This window comes from Helicoverpa zea, chromosome 5, assembly GCF_022581195.2.
Source record: "Helicoverpa zea isolate HzStark_Cry1AcR chromosome 5, ilHelZeax1.1, whole genome shotgun sequence".
NCBI lineage: Eukaryota > Metazoa > Arthropoda > Insecta > Lepidoptera > Noctuidae > Helicoverpa > Helicoverpa zea.
In genome coordinates this window covers 7,123,515-7,150,638 of record NC_061456.1, presented here as the reverse complement: position 1 = coordinate 7,150,638, position 27,124 = coordinate 7,123,515, and the positions used below count along the sequence as shown (strand labels likewise).

The 27,124-nt window shown below is 34.5% G+C and overlaps 3 protein-coding genes across 4 annotated transcripts; all 3 read right to left on the bottom strand.

Annotated features, from left to right (window-relative positions):
* Window positions 1–1,220: 1,220 nt before the first annotated feature.
* Window positions 1,221–4,837, bottom strand: LOC124630561 (larval cuticle protein LCP-30-like). Its single transcript, XM_047164518.1, has 3 exons — window positions 4,729–4,837; window positions 3,261–3,466; window positions 1,221–1,724 (listed from the first exon to the last, which is right to left on the bottom strand). The coding sequence occupies exons 1-3, from the start codon at window positions 4,741–4,743 to the stop codon at window positions 1,289–1,291; spliced, it is 657 nt and encodes a 218-aa protein (XP_047020474.1). The 5' UTR covers window positions 4,744–4,837; the 3' UTR covers window positions 1,221–1,288.
* Window positions 4,838–8,781: 3,944 nt separating this feature from the next.
* On the bottom strand, window positions 8,782–11,471 carry LOC124630560 (collagen alpha-1(XVIII) chain-like). Its single transcript, XM_047164516.1, has 4 exons — window positions 11,040–11,471; window positions 10,815–10,912; window positions 9,575–10,197; window positions 8,782–9,058 (listed from the first exon to the last, which is right to left on the bottom strand). Exons 2-4 carry the CDS (start codon window positions 10,833–10,835, stop codon window positions 8,899–8,901), a joined length of 804 nt encoding a protein of 267 aa, XP_047020472.1. The 5' UTR covers window positions 10,836–10,912; window positions 11,040–11,471; the 3' UTR covers window positions 8,782–8,898.
* Window positions 11,472–19,274: 7,803 nt separating this feature from the next.
* Window positions 19,275–21,836, bottom strand: LOC124630559 (larval cuticle protein LCP-30-like). 2 transcript variants are annotated; one of them, XM_047164515.1, is made up of 6 exons: window positions 21,719–21,836; window positions 21,444–21,490; window positions 20,890–21,096; window positions 20,152–20,251; window positions 20,042–20,112; window positions 19,275–19,812 (listed from the first exon to the last, which is right to left on the bottom strand). In XM_047164515.1, the coding sequence occupies exons 1-6, from the start codon at window positions 21,731–21,733 to the stop codon at window positions 19,374–19,376; spliced, it is 879 nt and encodes a 292-aa protein (XP_047020471.1). In that variant the 5' UTR covers window positions 21,734–21,836; the 3' UTR covers window positions 19,275–19,373. The 2 variants fall into 2 exon arrangements, with proteins under 2 accessions (XP_047020471.1, XP_047020470.1); XM_047164514.1 differs by having other exon boundaries at window positions 20,042–20,251.
* Window positions 21,837–27,124: the final 5,288 nt, after the last annotated feature.

Sequence of the window (27,124 nt, the reverse complement as noted above, 5' to 3'; positions counted from 1 at the left end):
TAATGTATTTTTAAACTCTGCTTTTGTATAAAATTGCATAAATTATATCTGAACGTATATAATGCATTTGTTAACAAAAAACACGTTGATTCAAAGATTGGTATTGGCTTAAGCCACTAATAGTTTTGAGTTCAAAGTGAGTTATTTGCTCAAAAATATTACTTATCTTGATGAAACCGTGTCACCGTTGAACCAAAATAATACAAACATTATTAAGAAAGAAATAAGTACCACATTCTGTTTTTACGAACAGACAAACATACAATTAATCAATCAACTTCTCTAGTCATTGTCTCGGGAATAGGTTCCTAGAAATGATGGAGTGTACCTAATAATTTGTTTTATTTTTTTGTACCCTAAGCTTAAAAACAGATCGTACAAAAACTGACGGGTTCGTATGTTGAACTTTAACTTGTAAGCTTACAAAATCTTAATCGATAAACTAACGCTGTTTAGTCATCGTTATCGTGATTTATACCAGTCAGTACAATAAAAAATAACGAGACTCTAGCCTCGTACGCTCTAAGTATCAATTTGCAGTTTTTTCGAAAACTATAGGTATTATTTCAAAAATATTTATAGTAAACCTTGAACTCTTCATTTTCTGCTAGTGACTTTTTAATATTTAGAACCTGACCTATTTTCTGTCAATATCGTCATGTCTTCGACTTATCTCCTACTTTATTCTGTGTAGTCAGTCACACGAACAAAATGAAACTGTTTTTGACCGGATAAGCTGAATAGCAGTTCTGATAACTATGGCTATTTTGCTATATACCAGCAAAACACACTAAAATGATTTTAATTACAAAATTTAAACTATATTGAAGTCCAACCCAAAAATACTTGTAAGTAATTCGACCGGACAACATCGATATATGACTCAGACAATAAGAATGTTGGAGAAATATTTATAACATTACTGTCAAAAGTCAAATATTCAGAGATAATTTATTAATTTTCTTTTTTTGCATCAAATGACTAAGTCCCAAACAATTGGCCCATTAATCGAGTTTTTACGTATGAAAATCTACCAATACCTTGAAAAGAGATGTGTAATTCCATTTCAATAATACGTTACATCAAGTTTACTCAATAAACTGAGACGAGTTTTGCCTTGTAAGGCAAAGGATATGGCTCCACCTACAGGCCCGTAAAATCTCAGGTAAGAACATTAAACTAAAAATACCTCAGTTATTGGGAGTAATAAAACAACAATCTTCGTTTACATTTTTTAATTTGTGGTTTCGAAATATCTTACATCGATTGTGATTTTGACTAATTAGGTTTAGAGAGCTTTGGGCAGATGAGCCCCACTTGCTCTGAAACCGTTCTCGTCGGCGACGTAGTCGACTCTGTATTTAAGACCATCATCGCCTATGTATTCGTAGAATCCCCTAACCTTGGTTCCACCACCGACTCCGTTGACTGAAGCGTCAACAATTCCAGACTCTTCAGCAGCAATTCCATTGTTAGTTTCGTAAGCGAAGTGGTAGTTGTTCTCGTCGAAGGTCCTGTCTTCCCTGAGGACAGTGGCAGCGGCGTCTGACACAGACTTCTGGTAGACAGCTGCAGGGGATCTGGTGCTCGCGACAAATGGCTTGGGTGTGGAGTACACAAATGGCTTGGGCGTGGAGTACACGAATGGCTTGTAAGTCGATACAACAGGAACCACTGGTGTGCGGTACGTCACTGCTGCCGGGAACGCTGTGGCTTGTTCAACACTGTGGAAATAAAAGCAATGTCGTTAATTAACAAAATGTATCAACGTAATTTAATTAAACAATTTAGGTTTTTTTTAAGTATATCACTGATAAGCCAGGATTAGAGGAGACCTATATCCTGCAATGGGACATTACCTAAATAATAAATAAGCCTGATGATCTGTGACCTTTTACTGAGGTAGGTTTTAATTTTACCAACAAAGCTTTGAGAGATTCACTAAATTAAAGTAAAAAAAAAAACAAAATCAATCTAGAATTGGATTAATCGGATAAATAAAATTAATCATCAGCTTAATTTTGTGAAGCACCGTGAAGAAACCCACGCCCTGATTAGACATTCGTAACACGTCCTTGAACTGTCAGTGATAATGTCATCTGTCACGTTAGGCGAGCACCGACGCGGATGTACAGAAATGAAGATAATATCAAAAACCACTCATCATCGTAACACTACCTCTTGAATATATCAAAAGTATTGTTATACTTGCACGTAAGTTTGTTTTAGCAACAGTTTCTGTACAACTACGGAATAATAATGTAGACGTAACACAAAGACTTCTTCATTGTACTGCTGTCGGTCTTTCAAAAAATGCTGAACTTAACAGACATGAACATAGATTAAAACCTAAAGAAAAAAGTATGTGCTCATATAAGTTGAAATGTATGCCCCGCTAGCACATTTATGCACGCTAGCTGAACAGTATGAGCTTTAAATGCGAGCTCTGGTACAATATAAAACTTTCTGAAGCAACTTAAACATGTACCTACTTTTAAAATTAGAAATTAGAAGATTCAAATGTTTTCATTTCAAGTAACAATATTTCTTAATTGTTATGAAACCTTTCCTGTTTTATTTAATCTATCAACAGAATGACATCTATACAAGTGGCGAGGTATTGGAACATGGGCCTTTAAAGGCCGTAAGTTCAAATCTAATCCCACTGAACTATGCAAATGTAGATGCTTCCTGCATGACATTTAAATCGTGAGCTTATTGATAAAATTCCTGTTTTGGTACTTAATGATGATATCAAGATTTGTACATGGGTACATTTCTTAACTACCACTAACTACCATATTTATCCTCTTATATGTACCTAATATCTAGCATGTAAAATCATGCATGAATGAAGATAGAATTATTTATTCAAACTTATTGTGTTCCACTGTAGGATTATTTATCATCCATCATTATTAATACTAGCCAATATAATAGAAATGCTTTCTGAAACCAAGGATCCTTCAGCTTTTTGCGAAAGTGCAACCTCAAAATATTATTTCCTTTCTTAATTAATCTACTAACTACAATAAGTTTTTTTATCTACAGTTACTTGTAACTACATTTTTATACACAAAACCTCATCTTATATATAAAAAGAATTGCTGTTCGTTAGGCTGAATAAAACTCGAGAATGGCTGGACTGATTTGTTTTTTTTTTTTTTTTTTTTTTTTTTTAATATTTGTAGAGGTCCAGGGAAGATTTAAACGACACGAAGTTCGCAGGATGAGCTAGTAATTATAATAACTTCTCTCACCTGTCACCATAGCTGACCGCTGGCGTCAGAAGTTCCCGGTTGAGCGCCTGATAATACAAAGGCTGGTTGTACGCGTTGTAGATTGAACCGTATTTGCCATTCCTATATGCCAGGCTCTTGTATGCACCATCGTAGAGCTCAGGGTGGTACCGGCCGTCGTCATCAGCCTGGGATAGGCTGACTGCTGCCAAGGCGAGGACTACAAACTAAACAAAAAAAACAAATTCGAAAATTAAAATATACTCAGAATATTTATTAACGTCAATGTTATATGGATACAGATTTTTTGCCTTTCAAAAGTGGTTTGATAAGTTCCTAGACGATTAATAGATAAAGCGCTATGTGTTACCGCTAGGCATAAAACTATTCCATTTATGTTAGGAGCTTAGTGACCATAGAAGTTCTGTAGAAGATGTGTGAAGTCTTTTTTTTTAAATTATGTACAAGTTTTGTAATTCTACTAATGGTCTTCTTAGAAAATGCGACACTCAATCTCGATACCCGGTCAAAGGCGCAGAGGCAGGCCAAAACTGCGGTGGTTGAGTGTCGTAAAGAAAGATATGATAAGCTGTGAACTCGAAGAGGAAGATGTCCAGAATAGAGCGAAGTGGAAGAAGAAGATACGGAAAGCGGACCCCGTCACAAGACGGGATAAACGCTAAGAAGAAGAAGAAGGTCTTCTTAGAAACGGTAAAATAAATATGAAACAGGTTATTTTTTTCCATTTACTAGGGACTACGCTTACATCTCATAGACCATAGCAATAGGCAAAGATTTAAACTATAAAAAACAATTGTAAAAAATATTGCTTTAGGTTTATAGATACATATTCATATGAAATCTATTAAATACACTTTCTATGCCTAGATAATTATGTGGAATATTGTATTTTTTTTAAAAAAGCTACATTACTTAAGGAAATTGTTGTGTTTTAAGTTAAAGGGACTATTTGTGTTTTAAAAGAAAAAAAAAAATAACGAATTTAATATTTTCTATGCAATTACATACTGATTGATTTCGAAAAATATAACTCTGTTATGAGTGTTAGGGGTTCGAGGCTGAAATATACATATTACCTAACACCTTGATATTAATTGCAAATGCTTCAACTTCACAATAGCTATATAGATTTATGATCTCAAAATATGTGATTTCTAGTGAGTCATTACAAATAAACGACCTAATCATAATTGTGTGCAACTGGGCACCAGTGCACGTTTTAAGCATTCGTCAAAGTTAAGTTTTCCTAATTTTCATGTAGTTATAGTGTTAGAGTTATATTTTTTTTTTTGTGAATTAAATATTTATTGTTGGTTATAATAAAATTAATAAAAGTATAAATATTTAACAACTATTTGCATAGTGTCGATCTAGGCAAAGTAGTAATATTCCACGGCTTTCGCTGGAATTTAACTTCGATTTCAGTTATTTTGAAATTATGGAAATTAGAAATGCTTTTCCTACTCACAGTGATCGTTTTCATTGTTTCTCCTAGCTTCTTTCCAATGGAATAACGCGAAAACGCCCATCGATTCTTTATATACGACCGCGAAATTCGAAAATGGAGTATTTATTACAACAATACCTCCGCTTAAATTGCAAAAATGTAAATTCGAGTTGTGAAGGCGTCGTTCACTATCGCTTATTTGGGCCTCCATGTGATATATTACAAGTGACCGCACCCAAAACTAGAATACTTAGATCACTCAAAGAACAAACCGCCCACTGTACAAATACTTCTGGCGGAAACTTGACAACAGCAGGTTACTCCATACTAAAACAAGCGAGACCCCAATTATCATAAAGAATGAGGGCATTTGTTAAGGCTTGTTACCTTCATTTGGCATGGAACTTGATGTTACCAAAAACTGCCAATATAGAGAAAATGCAAGGTGAATCCTATGGCAGCAGTAACTACATGTTACTTTAAAATAAAACATTATTTACCTAGCTTTCTTAATATTTTGTGTAGTTTTTGTATTAATTACAATATAAGAACTATTTAATAGATGGTCACTATAAAGTTTCTTGCTCTCTTGATAGAAGTTATGTATCTAATTTTAGTGCTTAAGTCTAAATATCGAAAGTCCATTTCATTAAGCTTTAAATATATGGTTTCTGCCTCAGGTACCTGAAGTTCCGTCTTTGAAGAGTACATGGTGGATCGCCACGAAGTCACCCTGTACGGAGAAGAAACAGGTTTCTCACCACTTAATGCATAAGCTTTCAATGTTTTGAAAATATTCAATTTAATTTTACTTTCTTTTTTATATTTTTATTTATATTTTACGTAAGACTTGTGAGGTTTGTCAAAATTAATACAAAAATAATTATACAACAACAACTTGAAGACATACAGAGTACCTACATCCCGCCGAAATATTGCGCATCCAACGACTCAATGCTTGGGTCATTCGATTAAATTCGAGTAATTTTAGGGTACCCATCGATGGCATGTATACCATGCCAAATAGACGTAATCATTGAATATGAAGACTCTCTTTATCTCTCTCCGACCTGGTTGAAATACACTTCCTAACCTAACCCAACCTAACCCAACTATTCAGATACCACCCATCCCAGGCTAAAGTAAACATTGCCTAGGGCCTAGGCAATGTTTACTAGGCCTAGGCCTAGGCCCTAGGCAGTAGCTGATGCTTCTGCTCGTAGAATAGTTGATGGATATTCTTCAGCCCTGTTAAAGCAAGGCCTCCAATATCCACAATACAATTAACTGTTTTGGTTTCATGCAATCAACCACAAATTATTTTTTCATCAAAGTTTATTTTCTGTCTCAATGTATAAAGTTGTCTCAAAGTCGATAACTATCTCATAAAGCAGCAATAGAGGTACCTAAATTCTGCCCAAAGATCAAACAACAAGCTCATAAATATTTATAATATAATTTTTTATTATATATTATTCACACTTTTGTATTGTTTGCTCATCTTCTAAGTTCGTCATCGAATATTTATTTAGAATAATCTAGTTTTGATTGGCGTTAATCATATGTATCTGTAACATTTGAGTCCAAACTCGTTTTTAATGGAATGTGCTAATTTTGTTTAAGTGTTGCATTTTTCTGAAGGTCAAAGGCGTTGTCCTGTTTGGTATAACTGAATCACTTATTCTTAGAAAATATCATCCTAACCTTTCGCAAACCACTGCAGTTTGATATTTTATTTTTATTCTTGTTAAGGATGCAAATGCATTTATTTGAGGGTCAATAGCTAACTTTATTACCAATGGTGTCATGAGATTAAGATAAGATGGCAATGTTTATTGTTTAATGGTTGATAAATAATATTTTAGATGAGCAATATGTGGGTGGGTAATTTTATAGTATGGTAAATATTTGAGTATTAAAAATATTCCTCACACATTTTAATAACGTCCCAAATCAAAGAAAGGTTACAGGTATATAGGTACTAAATAAAAAGGGGGTAATAATTCCTACATATTTAACTTACTTTATTTAACTTAGGATAAGCTCCGCGACTATACCTCTACTAAATGGATGTTCATCACCGCATTATGAAAAAGTTTCCTCGACAAATGCAGAGCGTTAATAAACAGAGAAAAAATACCAAAGAAACAAACTCATACATACAATACACACTTGAAAAGGAAAAGGTAATGTACCTTCTTTCTGACGCACCCAGGTAAAAAGAATCTACACCTATCTACGATTGCGACACTGTAATAGATTACTGCAGATTTCATTATCCTATATTTATTTATTTGCTTACTAGAGATAGAATTTTAACATTAGACACTAGAGGCAGATATCAATAACTTATTTGTAGGGCACAAATAAGTTATTGAAATCTGCCCTATCTAAGTCAGAAATAACATACCTACATATCAAATTTCAATGTGAAAAGATTCATTTGCATCCCGTTAGTTTGATAATAAAGTGTTAATAGGTTAATTAATACTTGACATTCAATTATTATTTTACGACTTTTTTCACGCCTTTTTATTATTAAATACTATCTAATAAAAATACGAAGATCGAGATAAAGGCGACGTTAGCCTAATTAAGTTCACTTTTATTAGTATTTTATTGTATTAGTTTTATTATATGTTTTGATAGTTCTTATCTCTAACAAATCCATATTTTGACTGCAGTCAATTGGTTTAAATGCTTTTATGCAAGTAGTTTCTTGAAATATTAGTAGTGCCATCTCCCGAGCCTTTCCCAACTATGCTGGGGTCGGCTTCCAGTCTAACCGGATGCAGCTGAGTACCAGTGTTTTGCAAGGAGCGACTGGCCTATCTGACCTCCTCAACCCAGTTACCCGGGAAACCTCAAGATGATCACCCGGGCAATATCACCTGTACAGTCTTTTCCCATCTACCTATATTAAGAATTGCGTCTAGTCTTATCAGATGCTGCTGAGTACCAGTATTTACATGGAGCGGCTGCCTATCTGCTAGCTGCGCTTCTGAGATTCCGTTACGTTTGACAAGAATACGTACTCAAATTACAACCGAGACTCACCAATTTAACGATAGATCGATGGAGCTGTAGGGCTGTTCCTAAGATTCTCAAAATGAAAAAAAAATGTTTAAATGATTAAGAATACAATTATTTTGCTCCCCAAAAACAATGATAAAGAATAAAATAAATGCTACTTAATGTATATTGATCGGCTTCTCTACAGTTTTATGCATTTTGTTTCGTTGCTTTGTACCGCCTATACTGATCTTGATTTTCGACTAGGTATAGAATTATTTCAGTTATAATTAATTAATGCGTGATTAAAAATGCAAGACAAAACATACTGCCTAAGTTTAAATGAAACAAGTTCGATAGACAAAAGAAAACTAAGGATACGTTTCTAATTAACTAAAAAAAGTGAACACATAGGCGAAGAATTACCATCAACAGTATTTTTATACGCTCATGACGTGGAATACAGCGCCAATAGTCGAGCGCTCTTAACACAAATAATTAAATCCACGCGACAAACGTCAAAAGAACATCAGGATCATTATTGAAATTTTGACCTTTATTATAAAAATTAAATCATTAAATTTTATCTATTCTAAGTTTAAATTATATTGCAAATATCAAGCAGTCAAGCAAAATGTTGATACTAATGTTAATCCTTTAACGAGATGTTTACATAAGTTCGTAATTTTCCGCGTGTTGGTACTATTTATAGCAATTAAGTTTGAACCATACAAAAACTAATTGGGATTAATGGAGTTCTACATTGTAAAATGCCTATCTTGTATATTCAAACTCTCTTCTATTCATTCCATTGCAAAAATATTCCATGTCCGCTCCAGCTAAATGTCTCTTTTCCACAATTTTGCCTGAAAATAACCGTGACATTTCCTACCGCCTTGTGTACTAGATAATATATAGGTACTTGAACCCTGATTATATTGCATATTTAAGTACCTGTGTACGCCTATGTGTTACAGAAGGGTAACATGTACTAAGACAATATTGAGTACGAAATTAAACCAAACTTGTAATTAAAGCAAGCTCAGAAATAAGGACAAAAAATAATATTATACTTAGTATATTTTTTGTAACCTACATTATTATATTACAGTAGTTATTGCCAAAACATAAGATATTATAAATATGACGATCATTATATAAATTAAACAGGCGAAGAGTTCACTCAGTAGTTACATCTACTACTCTTACAAATACTTCGTACTCCAACTTCAACTTTGTCGTGAGGGCGTTTTCAACAGTATTTAAAACTTTTGTGCCTCGAAAACTGTAGTAAGAGCCAAACTTTTCACCATGAGGAACCTTCAACGTTGGAGGATATCTGAAAATGAAAACAAATATATTATTTTCACGAAATATTACACAGATACTATACTAAGTGTACGGTACTCGCTTTGTCAAAGTTTTCTTAATATTTTCAGTAGGTTATAGATATACAATTACCACCATGTCGAATAGGAGTAAGCCAGGTCAATGACAAAGACAAACGCATATAACAAAATAACTCGAGGTCACCCTTTTATACGTTAATAAAACCCAATGCTTTATAAGGTTGTCACATCATAATATTTACACAGGATCGGATTTGAATGTGATGAAAAATTAAATTAACACCTTTTTTGAACAATGAATCACAATAGTAGAGGGTAAACCTTTTGTTTTTGAAGTGAACTCCAACGTTTTTTTTTTGGTACATTTGGGTAAAAATACTAACATAACCTTTACTGAGGCAGAAAACCAATAGTCATTAAAAGCAAATAGGGCAATGGTCAGTATTCTGGCTACTGAACTATATGAAAACCATCTTAATTCAAGTTATGAGATAGTAATTACTTACTGGGTCACGAATTCCGTTTGATTCATTTTAGGGTCCAAGTATTTGCATTTAACTGCAATCTCCTTATCAGCGTACACCTTTCTGTAGTGATTTGCGCTTTCCCCATATTCGTTACCAAAGATAAGATAAGACTCATCTGATACATATCTGTCTACCAGAGACTTGATCACTTTGTGGATATAGGGATACCTGTGTGCATAGATCTTATAACCAATGTAATCGATTTTGTTTGGTTTCGATCCCGGTCCAGTGCCTGGAGGGCCCGGTGGTCCGGGTGGGCCAGGTGGACCATTAGGGCCATTGGGACCGTTAGGACCATTCGGACCAAAGCCTCCGTTACCGCCGTTGCCACCATATCCTCCATTCCCGCCAAATCCACCATTCCCCCCAAATCCACCGTTGGGTCCGACCTGATGAACGTATCTGTAGTCTCCGTCATCTTCAGGATATAAACCTTGTTGATATATGTATGTGTATCTTCCTTCATCGCCGGGAATGTATTTGCCTTCATCTAAAGGTCTGTAGTATCCGCCATCATCGTACACTCGATATTTCCTCGGGTGGTATTTGCCATCATCGTAAGGTGAACATTGTATAAAAGCCCATAACGTTAACACAAATACCTGAAATTAATGAATATTCATTTGATTAGGTAATGCATTTAATTAACTAATTTAAATACGTATTATTGTCTAATGTCAAAGCATTAACGGGGCAGGTTTGTGTACAATATCATAAATAATTTATAATTTTACACTCGAATAACCTATGTATTATTATTTCATATCAAATTAATAATATTCAATTTAATTAAGCTGTAATGTCATTATTAAAAGAAAATAAAAAAAATGAAAATTATACGCATAACTATGAGATACGATAAAATTCCACAAAAAATGTACCAAGTATTTTTTAAGGCCGTAAAAGGGCTTAATTTTTTGAATTCAATAAGTCTATAAAGTACACAGTACTAGGTTTGCAGGGCGAAGTTTGGCCCGCAAGCAACACGAAATTTCCACCCCTTTAAAATAACTCTTGACTTGAAAGAAACACCCAGTTTGTTAAAATATATCCATGGGCTCTTTTGATCAGATAATTACTATTAATGACTATTAATATAATTAATATTTTAATACGATAAACATCAAAATAAGACAACTACTTAATGAATTATGATTTAAAAGTAAAATTCACTTCGCATGTTAATTATGAATGTTAAGTTGAATGAACAGGTACTTACAAATTTCAGAGCCCTCGTCATTTTCACCAGAGAATGCACCAGCAGCAAATATTTTGTCCTGCCGCCTTGCTTACTCCGCAAATGTTTTAGCTCTGAAACTAGATCAAACAATGTGTCATAGGTTAGCACCGCGTTGGAAATACATTTATAGTATCAAAATCATCTTCTTCAACATTGACATTTAATTAACATTTAAATTAATAATAAATTTTATTTAAAACGTACCAAAAGTGGAACAGAATCCTTAAATCAAGTTGCGACGAGGTCACATAAAAACATTAGCATAGCTTTTATATAGTTCCGCAGAGACTAGGATGAGTTACATTAATCATTCACTTTTGCACTTGAACCTTGCGTTTTTATATAAAATATATTTGAGTCACTAACTGAGCAATAGCCGTGCAGTTTCGAGACGACCGACTTGCAAGAGAGTCGTAATTTTGTTATGGAATGTTTGAAGATCCACTTCACACGTTGATTTGCATAAAACAAAAATGATTAAAATGCAACAATATCGTGCCCACCGCACGCTAAACACATTATTCGATTTACATCTAGGTTCTTGACTTGCTTGACTTAGTTGACATACAAAATCTAGTTCGTTCGTCTTTAAGTAGGTGTTGAGTGGGATACCTACGTGCTATACTCACTGCCTCCTATACCGACAAATATGCAGTAAATACCAACTTTATTGTGCAATTTGCACTTTTATTTGTAAAACTACTGTTTACGTAAGAACATGATGTTCTCGGCCTTTATAGGAATGCATATAGAAATGGCCATATTAGTACGCTTGCGTTTTCCTTTCTGAAATAGGAAACTTGAAGTTGCATCTTCATTGCCACGTTGTTTTTTTTTTTTTGCTTTAGAAAAGGATTTGAAGTTCAGTGAAATTATAATTAGGTAATGACTGTTTCCTCCATATATCTAGGTTATGAAAGCAGTAATACTTATTATATATATTATTAATATATATTATTTTGAAAACATTGATTGAGAAATTGAGACCAGACACATATTTTATTGACCACTTTTTTACCCGTTCTTTCTTATTGGGTCAATAGGCCAGGTGATTATTATACCTACTTTAAAATATTCAATTATTTAAGCGCCAATATATCTAGGTAATAATACTTTTTTAACAATATGATTGTAAATTATGACTACTCGAATAATTACGACTAAGAAAAATCATACAGCAATACCTACAAAAAATCGTCGCATTTAAAAGGGAAGATGAAGTTCTAATGATGCTTACGAATTTACGATTTCCTGCATGTGATATGCATTTTAAACTCATAAATAGTTCAGGAGTCTTTACATAAAAGCAAAATTAGAATAGATTCCGGACACAATTACATTCTAATTTCAAAATATAAACATATAAACATTCATAATTTATGTAGGGAACCTTCTCTACGGAAATATACTCGCTCATGCGAGCCTTTTTTTCTTTTGTCATAAAACCAGTTCTGATACTTTCGTCACGATTTGGCGCCGGCTGGATTCTCCTCAAACTTTGTAAGGATACAACGGTGACACGTCCTAAGCTCCAATAATGAGGTCGAAGGCCTCAGGTTGACAGCAGTCATCCGCAAAATCACATTTGGGAGATCCGGATTCCGATATGTTCTTGTAACAGATTTCAAAATGCAAAAGATAAAAGGGATGAAGTTACCTAATAGTTACATTAATATTCTAAAACAAGGTTCTCATTCATTAATATTTTCATACTAAAATTAAATTAATATCATCCAAATTAAGGCTGGCTCTTCTTTTAAATAAAACTACTTTTACGGATTTTATCGCGTTATATTAATATTATTTAATCCCGACGTTTCGGATCCTTTACAGCATCTATGGTCACGGGCAGACTAAGGTGTTGGTCGTCTTGATATATTAGTTACAAACAGCTACCCTACATTTTGTTGATTATTATTGACAATCCGATTCACGCAAAACGAGCTCACTGTATCCATAGGTCGAGCAGTTGTAGGCTTGGATTTTGATTTAATAGTTTCTATGATGGGATTCCAAGCAGGTGGTATGCACCAGCCATCTTCTCTATTGAAATTTGGATGTTTTTTAATTTCAATAGCCTCGCGAATCATCCTAGGTAGGAATCGGTTTTCTCTTGCAAGGACTTGTGGTTTATCAAATCTGATGTAATGCTGGGCCTTGTCTAGTGTGTGTTCACAAACTGCTGACTGTCTGGAACGGCGGTGTTTGACATCGGCGATGTGTTCTTTTACGCGGGTCCCTATGCTTCTTTTAGTTTGGCCTATGTAAGAGAGACCACAATCACATTCAAGCTTGTATACACCCGCATCTTGTAGAGGTATGTGACACTTGACAGGTGGTAAGAATTGACTGATCTTCTTCAGCGGCTTGAAGTAGGTTTTGATTGAAGCTCGCTTCAAGATGTAGCCAATCTTGTCTGTGACTCCTCTTATGTATGGAAGAACAGCAGGTAGACGCTCAACTGTGGCTGGTTTCACGCGGGTTCTGCGACGAGGGCGCGATACTCGGAGCTTGTTGTCGTGCAGTACTTGCTTGACATGTTGAAGCTCAGCACCCAGGTGTTGTTCATCGCAGATCCCACGTGCTCTCTGAAACAATGATTTACCAACGGTAGATAACTGTGTTGGGTGGTGGTGGGACTCACCATGAAGGTATTTGTCTGTATGGGGTTTCTTCCGATACACAGAACCCGCGCAGAACCCGCGTGAAACCAGCCACAGTTGAACGTCTACCTGCTGTTCTTCCATACATAAGAGGAGTCACAGACAAGATTGGCTACATCTTGAAGCGAGCTTCAATCAAAATCTACTTCAAGCCGCTGAAGAAGATCAGTCAATTCTTACCACCTGTCAAGTGTCACATACCTCTACAAGATGCGGGTGTATACAAGCCTGAATGTGATTGTGGTCTCTCTTACATAGGCCAAACTAAAAGAAGCATAGGGACCCGCGTAAAAGAACACATCGCCGATGTCAAACACCGCCGTTCCAGACAGTCAGCAGTTTGTGAACACACACTAGACAAGGCCCAGCATTACATCAGATTTGATAAACCACAAGTCCTTGCAAGAGAAAACCGATTCCTACCTAGGATGATTCGCGAGGCTATTGAAATTAAAAAACATCCAAATTTCAATAGAGAAGATGGCTGGTGCATACCACCTGCTTGGAATCCCATCATAGAAACTATTAAATCAAAATCCAAGCCTACAACTGCTCGACCTATGGATACAGTGAGCTCGTTTTGCGTGAATCGGATTGTCAATAATAATCAACAAAATGTAGGGTAGCTGTTTGTAACTAATATATCAAGACGACCAACACCTTAGTCTGCCCGTGACCATGGATGCTGTAAAGGATCCGAAACGTCGGGATTAAATAATATTAATATAACGCGATAAAATCCGTAAAAGTAGTTTTATTTAAATGTCTAATATTCGCGTAAGTGTCAGAAATCAATATGGCTCTTCTTTTCCCACATGGGGGTGGGGGCAGCTTTTCTAGGTTTTCTTCTCCACCTCACTCTATCTCTACGCCGTTTTCGGACACTCCTTCATTTCCTTCATCACACCACCCTCCATCGTCCACATTAAGACAACGAAACAAATAGTAATAGTATGTATTATTTTGTAACTATCCAACATGCCAAGCCAAAAAAATAAGAGGTCGAACTTCTGGACACAAGTTTGTGGAGCAACCACCGTCCCGGTAGCTTGGACCGTGCTCTCGATGCGAGGGACACTATTTTTATATTATTGAAAGTAAAAACAAATACCTATTCAAAAATGCAACAATAAGAATAAGGAATAAATACGGAGTGGTACAAAATAAATATGAACTCATTATATAAACAGCTATCTACGATTTTATTTTCTATTTAAAAATGAGTATGTTAGCAAAGTTTTTTTTACAGAAAACCAGAACCCATAAACAAGTGTTACAAATATTAGTTTCTTTTATTTACGCTGCGGGTGGCCAAAAAACGTTAATTCTAAGAAAAACATGACCTTCTTACTAACGAACGACCTAGTAATAAAAAATACAAAAAACATTATTTACTACAAGTCGGTGTTGTGTTAGGTCAGTATCAATATTTTTTTAAATAATAAAGTTCAGCTCATAGAGTATTAGGCAAGGTATTCTCATAGTACATGCTCAACTTTCAATCTGACTGACTTATTACTTTGATTTAAACTATATTTTATTACTGCAATAACATAAAATGACCTAACTGTAGAACAAAAAGTATAACACATTTTTTGTAAGATACAATACATACATTGAAAGAAACTTACACATAAAACATTAACATTGGCGAGAGATCTTACCGATAGGTTAGGGAGGTTATGTCTACGAAAAACACTCATTCAATCGCATCGGGGTGCAATGGAACCGATCTTAGTAGGTATAAACGAAAAAGGGCAGGGATGATGATAATTTTGTTGATGACGATAGTTCCATTACATGCAAAAAATACATAATAACAAGTGTTGTCTTTACCAAAATTATAAGATCGCTTCTAAATCGACTACACTACTTTACTTATAGGCATTTTATTACAATTCAAAAAACCTATCCGTTTAGTGATAAAAAAGCTAATAAAAATAAAATATCAAGATGAAAACATTGATTGAGAAATTAAGACCAGACACATATTTTATTGACCACTTTTTTTACCCGTTCTTTCTTATTGGGTCAATAGGCCAGGTGATTATTATACCTACTTTAAAATATTCAATTATTTAAGCGCCAATATATCTAGGTAATAATACCAAGTGTGTATACAAACCCAATTTTTTTCTTTAATGTAAACAATTAAATGTTTAGGTTTTTACTTTGTTTTGGATCATAATTTATAACTTTGATTTAGGTAAATACCGCATCCTGTTAGAATTCAAAGAAAAAGACACAGAATTACATCAGCCGTTTTGTATTTGACCTTAAAAGTATAAATCAGACCTTCAAAATATATGGAAAAGCTATAGAAAACGAACTGCATTTGTGTCAATTGCTGAAAAGTACCTAATGCAATGACCACTGGTGATTTTGTATAGGTACATTGTATAACGCTTCAGAATCATGTTACCATTGAATAGAGGGATTAAAATAGAAGATAATTCCTTGTACACCGATATTAACATAAAGTAGTTTTGCTTACTCACCTTGTCCCAAAACAGTTTACTGGCAGGCAATATCTTGATGCCTTATATCCCTCAAAGCTTAGCTTACACATATGCAAAATATATATTCATGTTCCTAAATACACGTTGCAGAAACAAGTTTAGTTTAGGTCGATAAACTTTAAGTATAAAAAAAATATAGTCGATAAATTCAATGTACCAAGAGGAAGTCATGTACTAGTGATATTAGATCACACGTCAATGACCGAATGACTAAACGGTGCATCGAAAAAACATTATTAATTTATGTGCTGTAAATTGCTATTTAAACGATAATTATAATGTGTATCCTATAATTAATTGTGCCTAAATAATATTTGTGGCTGACCCAAAATAATTTATTATGGGTACATGATAATTAAGTTACATTAATTCATTAATTGGCAATGAGGATCTTATGGCCGCCCACTTATTAGAATCTATTAACCACTATAAGATCCGTAAGGGAAGATAAGGATGCTTATTTTACTAATTTTAATATTTAATAGATGTCGCGTTGCATCCATAATCGAAGGTCACTAACCAAAATGTCAATATTTTTAGGGTCTATGTCAACTGATCTGTAACGCGATACAGTTCTACTTGTATAAACATAGAAACAAATACCTAAGTTAAACATGAACTAAGAAGTTAAAAACAAACTATAAACCAATAAAATAAGATGACCATTGCGTGTGGAGTACACTCCAAAAAGTGATTAAAGAATATTCTTTAATCCTACTTCCTACAAATATTATAAATGTGAAAGTTTGTGTGAATGACGTATGGATGATGTTTGTTATTTTTTCACGCAAAAACGCCTGGATCGATTTGGTTGAAATTTGGTATGTAGATAGATGATACACTGGATTAACACATAGGCTACTTTTTATCAACACACCACGCGGGGAAGCCGCTAGCGGAAACTAGTATAATATATTATAATATATAGGTATTTGTCTAAAATAGGTGTTTGACAATCAACGTTTGTGCTGACATCTGTTGACAACCGGCGACATCTCTCAAGCTTAATGCAACAAGCCATTTAGGCTCTAAACTGTATTGTTTTAGAATGCTCTAGACTCGAGACTACGTAATATGCACAAATTAAATAAAAAAAGTTGATCTCCCTTTGGCGCATTGGATACATACTTTTGCAAAGGACTCAGCCCGCTGTAAGTTGTATGGAAGCGTAAGGTTTCAGTTAGTGAAGGCTTATTAGTTTACTGACTAAAACCGGTACATGTCCCTCCGTTGTGTTAAAGAGCCGCGGCAGCCCTTCGGGAACCCCTCGGCCCGCTCAGTAAAGTGACGACAGTGCAAGACAAATACATTGTCGAGGCGCGAATAACATTTTTCTAAATAAAATAAAAACTCGTAGCTTTTCTTATGTTTATGAATTTACCGTAGTATGCCTACATTATATCGGGTGTGTTGTACCAAATCACATGAAATCCTATCCCATATACCGTATGATATTTCGTGGTGAATTGTAAAAAAATAACCTAATTAATCCATTCAGTGGTTTGTCCACAGGAGTCATTTTTACATAATTAAATTTACAACATCATGTGTAAAGCAGAGATAAAGTTAGGAGTATCGAATCTTTTGACCAGTTGTCAGCTGTCAGTCTTCATGGGAGAATTTTCGTTGATTGTAATGACTGACTCTTATAAGGTGTTCTAATAATTATCGCACATTTTTGTTCTATTTACTTTTTTTGAAAAATTATTTTTATAATTTTTGCGTATTGTATTTTTTTCTTGGTGCTAATCAATATATATTAACCAGAATAATAACGTATTTATATAATTTAAAGTGATTAGGTACAACCAACCTTTCGAGTATGAGGGTGTGGGTTCGATTCCAGGGTCAGACAAGTACCAATGCAACTTTTCTAAGTTTGTATGTACTTTCTAAGTATACTTAGACACCAATGGCTGATAAAAAGGTGAAGGAAAACATCTTGAGGAAACCTGGACTATAAAGTCTGAAATCACCAACCCGCATTGAGCAAGCGTGGTGATTAATGCTCAATCCTTCTCCATGTGAGAGGAGGCCTGTGCCCAGCAGTGGGACGGTAAAAAGGCTGTAACAGTAACAGTAACAGGTACGATAGCCTTTGAATATGCATTATATAGGGACTAATTTATCAGCATTTAATTTTTATTTTAAAAGCATCCAATGTCTATTTGGGGAGCCTACAGTCCAATTTAATTTGAATATCTGTGCATGAGGTACGAGTTCGATTACCGGCTCGGACCAAAATCACTTTGTGGGTTCAAAAAACTGTCAAGTCTGGAAGTTGGTGATTGATACTCTCGTGCATCGGAGACCACGTTAATGTCATGTCGAACCTACTCCTGATCTCTCACAGGTCTTTCTGTCCCATCGGCCTATGAGAGTGAGGGAATATTGAGTGCATCTATGTATGCGCAAGTGCTTGTGCGCTGGCATACATCCTGAGCAGCTGGATTATCTCCTGATATGGGAACAGCCGCCGGGGCCGATAATCATCTAACACGCTATTATAAGAATTTCTAATTATATCAATTATGACCATCCATATACCTTTCAAATAAAGATTCAGCACTTGTCAGCTAATTATAAACATTTTAAGTTCGTCGAGTAAACTTTTGGTTTCTAAGCTGGTGGACAGAGACCTTTATATTGTGCATTAATTAAAAGTATACGTCGCACCCAAAATGACGCACTAAATTTTTATGGTCATTAGAGTACCTTGTTGTCTTTGAAATGGACAGTAAATAACAGTTTTATTTAAAAACTTGCCGCTGATGGACTATCATTTTCAATTTTTATTGATCATTATAAGTCAAATGTGACCTCGTTATATTCCAACTGCATAAAATACTGAAGGCCAGCATTTTTGAAGGTTTTATCATAAATTCTCCCTTTGCAGATTGCATATTGCCATACATGTATGTAAATATTATGATGTTGCATCTTGCATCCCACTCTGCAATAATATGTGATGAGAGCAACCTGCTACATTACTAAGTCTGCCATAATAAGTAATAACAAAATAAGCATGAGTTTATCAATAAACCTGAAATAATATTTGAAACAATTTAAAAGAAGAGAAAGGAATAAATATTTTAAGTTTTAAACTAATAAATTGGGTTGACGCATGATCATCCTAAAGAGAATATAATTGCTAGTCAAACTGACATGAAATTACGAGCGTTTTTTAATAACTAGTAACCTAATAAAGTAGTATCGGGGATAATTATCGTGTTGTGTTCAGCAATAAATAAAACAAGCACGGTAACAAGTAGCATCTTTATTATACTTATTTAGAACAGGTACAGAGTATGCAGAGATTTATATCCCCAAACTTATGAGGAACCATTGGACTAGATTTACTTGGGAATGTGGGCGCCTGAGGGCACGAATCCATTCTCATCGGCGGTGTAGTCTACTCTGTAGGTGACACCATCGGGGCCGACGTACTCGAAGAATCCCTTAACCCTGATACCCTGGTTTTCACTGTCGATCTGCTCCAGTTTACCGGCTTCCTCAGCGAGGATCTTGTTCTCGGTTTCATAGAGGTAGTGGTAACCTTCGGGGTTGACATCACCCTCCTGACGGATGATGCCGTATTTGTATTCGTAACCTGATCCAGCGACGGAGGCGGAGACCTTGCCGGCACCAGAGGCAGCTGCGGATCCCAGTCCACTTGAAAGACCAGATCCGAGACCAGCGCCGCTTAAGACACCAGAGCCGCTACCAGATCCGCTGCCGCTGGACTTGTCACCAGTGTAGAAACCTCCGGCTGAGCCGCGGTCTCCACGGTCACCGCTATAAAATTACCATTGAGTTAGGAACAAAACAAGAATCGTCACAAACTGTTACATATTAAAATGATCCTAATTAACACACATTAATATTTGATCTACCCATCATTTCCTGGTCATATAAATTATACATTTTAATTAGCATAGTGGTTTCATGAAAGCAAGTTTTTCCTCAATTTTTATTTTATATTGTCTATACCTATTGTCACTATTAATAAAATGTGATGTCTTACTTGTAAGCACCGCTGCCATCAGGCTTGTAGCGGCCAGCATCATCGTTGCCGTTGTAAGCACCGCCGGGACCGCCCGCGGATCCGGCACCGGAGTAAGCTCCGCCGGGACCTCCAGCAGATCCGGATCCGGAGTAAGCACCACCGGGACCGCCCGCGGATCCAGATCCGGTGTAGAATCCACCCGCACCACCACGGTCACCGCGGTCGCCGCTGCGTCAAACAAGAATACATTAGAAAAAGGTTAACAAGAACGAGTAATTGTTAGGATGTCAAGGTCATGATGGTATCAACTTTCGTTTTCGTTAAGGGTACAAACATAATGGATACATTTCCTATGATTAGTCACCTGGTGTCTTCGAATAGAATCATGTCATTTTCAGTAAAAAGTTTAGTTTTCATGCCGGCCCTTTTAGTTATTTTCGCGGTTTATATCATAAATTAATTACAGGCGAGAGACACAGATTTTGCAGAACCCTTTTGAAAAATGAGTTTCTAAGGTTCTTCGAAATTTTTCAGAATCATTAATTTTCGCCAAATACAATTTCGCCATCATCGACGTTCACGAAAATATTATACTGAAACCACGCTTCGTACGGGTGTTTTCGATTAATATTGCCTTTAAGAATATTATTTATGAGTAGGAATAATTTCTAACAATATACTTTTAGATTACATTCTGAACTATTTCGAATGCTCGGAGGATGATGATAATTCTGAATGATTTCATTGATTACATTTCTCGAAATATTGAATCGTAAATATAACTGACAATAATTCAAAAATATTAATTTTACAGGGATTTATTTACAACAAAAACCTAATAAATTAAATGATGATACTCCACTTACTTGTACTTTCCGGAGTCGTCAGGGACGTATCTGCCAGAGTTGTCGTAGCGGCTAGGATCGTAGCGGCCCAGGCTGTCGCGGCCAGAAGCGTCGTACTTCGGCGCTACGGTGGTGTAGTACCGAATAGGCTTGAAGGAGTAGGGCGACGGGGTCGTGGAGAACAAATTGTACCGCCGAGTGGTCGCGAACGAGAACGGACTGTAGGGCCTGGATAATAAAGTCTCATGTAAAATAATGCATTTTGTGCTTTGTAGGGTTTAGCGTAAAGCTCATTTTTGATCTTTATGTGTAGATTTTGGTTCATGAAAGCGGTTGTCTTTTTTATTGAGTGAGTGTGTTTAGAGGTATAGTTTCACCCCTTTCATTGATGACTATAAAGTCGTTAAGGTACGTAAAAGTGCTGTGAAAATTAAAATGTGTTCAGCTTTTATTTTAATAATTTTTCAGTGATGATTTCTGGTTGATGGGCAATTGTTTTACTTTGCTTTTTCCTTTTTAATTTTCCCAGTACTTTTGCACTTAAAAGTAAATACACTATATCCAGTTCAACGTACTTTGGTAAGTCAGCCGCAAGGGCGACTGTCAGGGACAGACACACCACCTGAAACAAACATTAAATAATTTTAACCACAAGCACCACTAATCAATTAATTTATATATCACATAAATTATAAAAAATCAAAGATCGGACGCTAATATCCTCATAAATTAAGTTAATACTTTATAATAACTGTTAAACTTTATTCGCACTTAATGTCTCGCAAAAAATTACACCACAAAGACATGCACTCTAGATATTAACAACAATGTCACGACACTTGACACTTACCAAAAAGACGCGCATTTTCGTTGTTATCAAGCGGACTTAACTACTTGAATGTGCTCTTCTATAGATCAATGCCTATTTATACCTTTTTTATCTAATTTTATAATGTTCCTCTGTCCAGTTCGTCTCATTTATAATGTGGTGTCTGACGCTAATTCATTAGCACAGTGTTTCTCAATCTTTGATGATCGTCTTAATTAATTATTTCAGTAGCTCCTATCGGTTTACGGGTGAGATCTCTGAAAAATATCTACACTCTGTCCGACAATATACCACCACTTCTAAAACAAGTCAACAACTTTCGTTATAGTTATTATTTTAATATCTTCTTATCGATTTAAATTTCAGACCGTCAAACTAGTGTTAAAATTACCCCTGAAAATTACTTCTTGAAACAACAGTTTAATAAATTATTTTTTTATTTTTAATGTTATTATTTAAATTAAGGCAGTTTTGGTACTGTTACTTCGAAATACTTAAATTGAAATTGTAGTAACTGTATTTTCAAAACTTCGACAATCTGTATTTACTTGTTTCAAGTCTAGGTGTGGTGCGTAACGAAGAAGCCTTTACTGACATTTGAGATTCATTTTGTCATAAATATTATGTCACCTTAGAACAATGTAAAGGTTTTTTTTTGCCTCCAGCTAAACCGAATTTGTGTTAAGCAAAACACATAAAAAAGCTTACTTTTGTTTCATTTGACGAATATTTGCCAGATTATCTTTTGATTTCGTTTTTAGATGAAATCATTGTTAGGTGTCATTATAAAACTACAATTTTAGATTTGCTTTCTGTCGCAGATAGTCATTTTTTCAGCTTACGCTTAACAGGACTTAGCTATTCGCAAATGTTTTAATCAAATCATAAGCGTATTATATGGGGTTTATAATCATTATTTATGAGAATGATCTAGATCTTTTAAAAGTTTATAATCATATAAATTGATTTATTTTTCAAAACTACCAACGAAGTAAATCAGAGGCCGCAAGCCATGTTAGCGGAGTGTCAACGGTAATTCATTTATTAATTTCTTTACCTGAAAACATAGTCAACATGGTTTCGGAGACAGACACTAATTTTGGTTAGCAGAAACCAATAACTACTCATGCGGTTCAGTGGGTTTCAGCAGCCTCCTTTGACCTCAATCTTTTATTATAGTTCAAACCTTATTTTCATGCGTTATGATAGGGGTATTTTGGGGTATATTATTAATTATAATTACTGGTAGTAGATTCTTACATCGTTTGGCATAAGCCCTATTATTTCCCAAGTATGTCACCTAGCCAGTCTAACTAGATGCGGTTAATATCAATATTTTACTGCAGGACAGTAAGTGATGATAATGTTTTTAACTATGACCGCTTATTTAATAGCTATAAATCTTTAGTAACCCATTCGTTAGAATAAACATGATAGTGCTAAAAGTTATGAAATGAATGCTTTTGATCTATCATATAGAAAAATATTTTTTACATTTTCAGAAAAGCACACATTTCAAAAACTTTTTAATTATATGGTCGAAAATCAGCCTAGTACTGTTACAGAAGAAAAATACTCATGTTTCTAAAAAAAATGCAACTCATTCTAGACTTTGAGAATCGTTATTTTGTGCATTAATTTTATGTTTTAATAAGATCCGAATCACAATATTGTATTTTAGATGGCCATACTTTGATATACTGCAGCACCTCGCCGAGGCCATTTGTCTCAATGCCGGTAGTAAAATTGATCCAATTATAATACTAACTAGTTTCTCTCATTTTCCGAATAGGTATCATCCTCATTTACATATGTTGTTTGGTTTACTGCCGGCTAAAGGGTCTCAATATCCGCGTTAGAATGAAAAAAACAAAAGAATACATTCTTCTTCTTGTGTCCCAGTTTTTCGAACCGTGCATATGGTACGTACCTCAATTGTAGTAATAGCCTACTTGATAATTATATTATGGTTACAGGAAGTAGGTACCTACAATTAAATAGGTTTTTAAATTAATTATAATGAAACCTAGACTGGTTGCTCTTTTAAAATTAAATAGCATAACATTTTAATGACCTATATCTTCATCGCTATTTTCTCAAATGACACCTGATCCTCAAGCTTAATTATTTTAAGGTGTTTCTTGTAATCGAATTATAAAACTATTAATAGCTATTAATGTAATTATTAAATTTTCATTATTTATCACCTATTAATTCAAGGAGTAGATAAGTTGCTATTTAACCGCGAGCTAGTGTAGACTTAATAATTGTCATTTAATAAACGCCGATTTAATTGGGCTGTTATTTTAATGTCTTTATTAGGGAGTTAAATAATCTGGTTATTTTTTTTTTGTTATTTTTTATATTATGTAATTTGTTGTATATGTGTGAACTGAAAATAGTAGTACTGTGTGCAATCCAACCAATATACAGAAGTTATTTAATTCATCTTCTTCGTTTTGCTATAACACCTATAATGTCATCGATTCAGTTATTGATAAAAATGATTTTCATATTGTTAATTAATGTCTTTTGTAAATGAGATCCGGTTGGATTCAATAAATATGCCATTAATAATTGTCTGGTTCCAAATTTTGTGGTTATACCTATTGGCATTACGTAACTCTAAAAAGTTCGTTCCAAAGTTTAGTTAATTTAAATAATAGGTTGGATCTGAATCATCAATGAAACAGTCTGAAACAAAAGTTATAATTCGCCACATTTTCACATAATTTATTATTCAAGTTCACACAAATCACATTTAATAAATAATTACATTTCAAGTGACCTATATTACTATTTTTTTTTTGTTTTTTTTTTGCAGAATTAGAAATAAAAATACTTATCATAATTATCAAATTATGTCATAGGTCAAACTTTTGCTCTTTGTAATCCGATTATTCTTGCAAAAACCCTCTAAAATGTCACTCTTTTTTGGGATTATTAAATGCAGCCGCATGTGACGGTCTGCTTGATTTTATGGGCATGGCCAGTTATTTAAATGTAGGTGTGTACAACAGTGTGACATATCAGTACGATCACATTCTAACACCGATGATGCATAATTGGACATCCTGTCATCTTCATTATGACTAAATTATCAATTGCACATAAACTATCTGTTTAATTGACGCAACCTCCATTTGTAGCATGCAAATTTTCTCTTGAAAACATATTAACATGTTGTTTTTATTGCTTATGACATAGACATCCTCGGAGCACAGTCATAATTGTAATCATATTCCTAGGCATTCACTATATAAATGCTAAGCTGTAGCATTGATTGTACCACATTACTACCAGGATTTACCTATATGCTTATATGAGTAGGTGCAATGTTATGCATAACTTTTGAACGATTTTAATTATATAATAAAATAATGCAAATTATATTTTAAAAATTCTGAATTAATTTTTTCACAATTAATATTTCTGAATTAATATTTTTACAAAAATAGCAACTTGTGACAGAAATAAAACCTGCAATTTTAGGTTACATTTTACAATGGATTCATTACTTCTTTTTTTAAATCCACCAGGAACTAGACAGGTTGACAACTTATGACAGGGAAAATGCACAACTGTGTGAATCGACACGCACAAAGAGCTTTTTGTATAACAATCAGTGATTACTTACAACTAATAAGTTACCAAAAGGGTTTGTGTTTACTCTTAGTAATATCAATTCGTTTAAATCTCCTCATCGTCTTTTACCTAACCTTTTCTTGGCAGTGATTTTCAAATAGCATGCCTAACTTGACTTCCTCAAACCAGTTACCCGGTCAACACGACAACCCTTGACAAACCTAGCAGTCAGAGCTGCCGAATATGTTCAAATAACCGCAGGGACCCACAAAAGCATGGCTCCTGAAACATGGAGGAACTCGTTGTGATATACATATATGATTATCCATCAACGGAACCATTGCCCCAAGTGTTGCTTAACCTTGTGATCAATCGATACTTGCGCCTGTTCCTTTGAGACTAGCTAAAACATTGTTTCCTGCAAAATAATTATTATAATACAAAGGCAGAGAATTTATGGTGTTGATTTGATAAAGCTTAAAATAACTAGGAAGGCGCAAACAAATGCGTAAGCAGTCAAATTCAGTCATTTGGTTACACAATACTAAACTAACCTGTTCTATATAAAATGTCATCTTCATAATTTTAATAATTCATTAGTTAAAATAATACAAATTTAATACATGTTAATCTGCATCTTTTTGACTCAACCCTTCTAAAAGTTTTTTGGTGTGAGCATGACGTATGATATAATATTTGCTGAAAGATATTCACAGGCGTTAAAAACCCTTTATACATGAGGTCTGAGAGAGTATAAGATCGTACTTAGCTAGGAATAATTGCTTAAATAATGCAATTTGAATGCAAATAAAGAATATGAATATGAATTAAACAAATAAGTCCTTTATTATTTGCGATAAATATACTCACTACTATACTTCGGCCGTTCAGAGAATGCGTTCCTGACACCTATCAGTTAGTCACGACTAGTGATGGGCACAACATAACACTGAGTTCGTTACCGTTCCTTCAAAATGAACCGCCGCATTATTTTAAGATTATTTTCGTTTTAAATTGGCGGAATCATTTGTTTTATATTTTAGTTATTTAAGTGGAAACCAAAAAAAGGTAATATTCATATAATAAAATTGTTTTATTTATTCTTTGTTACAAGTACATTGAATTGAATGTGCGAACAGAATATTAATCAGACTCCGATTTGCTTGAGGAGGTGGTGTCTTCATCATCATCTTCGCCTACATGTATAATTATATTATTATCAATAACAGAATCAATCCTGATATCTCGGTCTAACAAAAGCCGGGTAATCAAATAAAAACAGATCGAAAACACTTGAAAAACGTGGTCTATGCGCACGAAACGACAACGGACGACTGTTTTAGCGTCACAAAATGGCGGCCCATAACGCCATTTGGGGTTACCATTTTTAATCTAAGTATAAAAATGCGGTTTGGTCATAGTTTTATTTTTATATTTCATAAACGTTATAATTAAGTCTTATAGTCCATTATTTTCCAATTCTTAAAAAGAAAATCAAAACGTATTATTTTATATTATAACTGTATAAGAACAGATTACGATACTTGCCTGTTATTTTTAGCACAGCACTACAAAATATAAACCGCTGACATAACCTTGTAATAGCGCAGTATAGATTTAGAAAAATATTGTTTACCAAGTTATTTGACACTCAGTTTGGCACAAAATTATAACATTCATTGATTATTGATATAATAATGTTGTTTTAATGCTCCTCAATTGTTAAAACGGTAAACAACCAGCAAAAATATTTTTATCGTAACTGCAACGCCATTGCAAAGTTACGTCGTCAGTTCAATCGCGACGTGTCAGGAACGCATTCTCTGAATGGCCGAACTATAG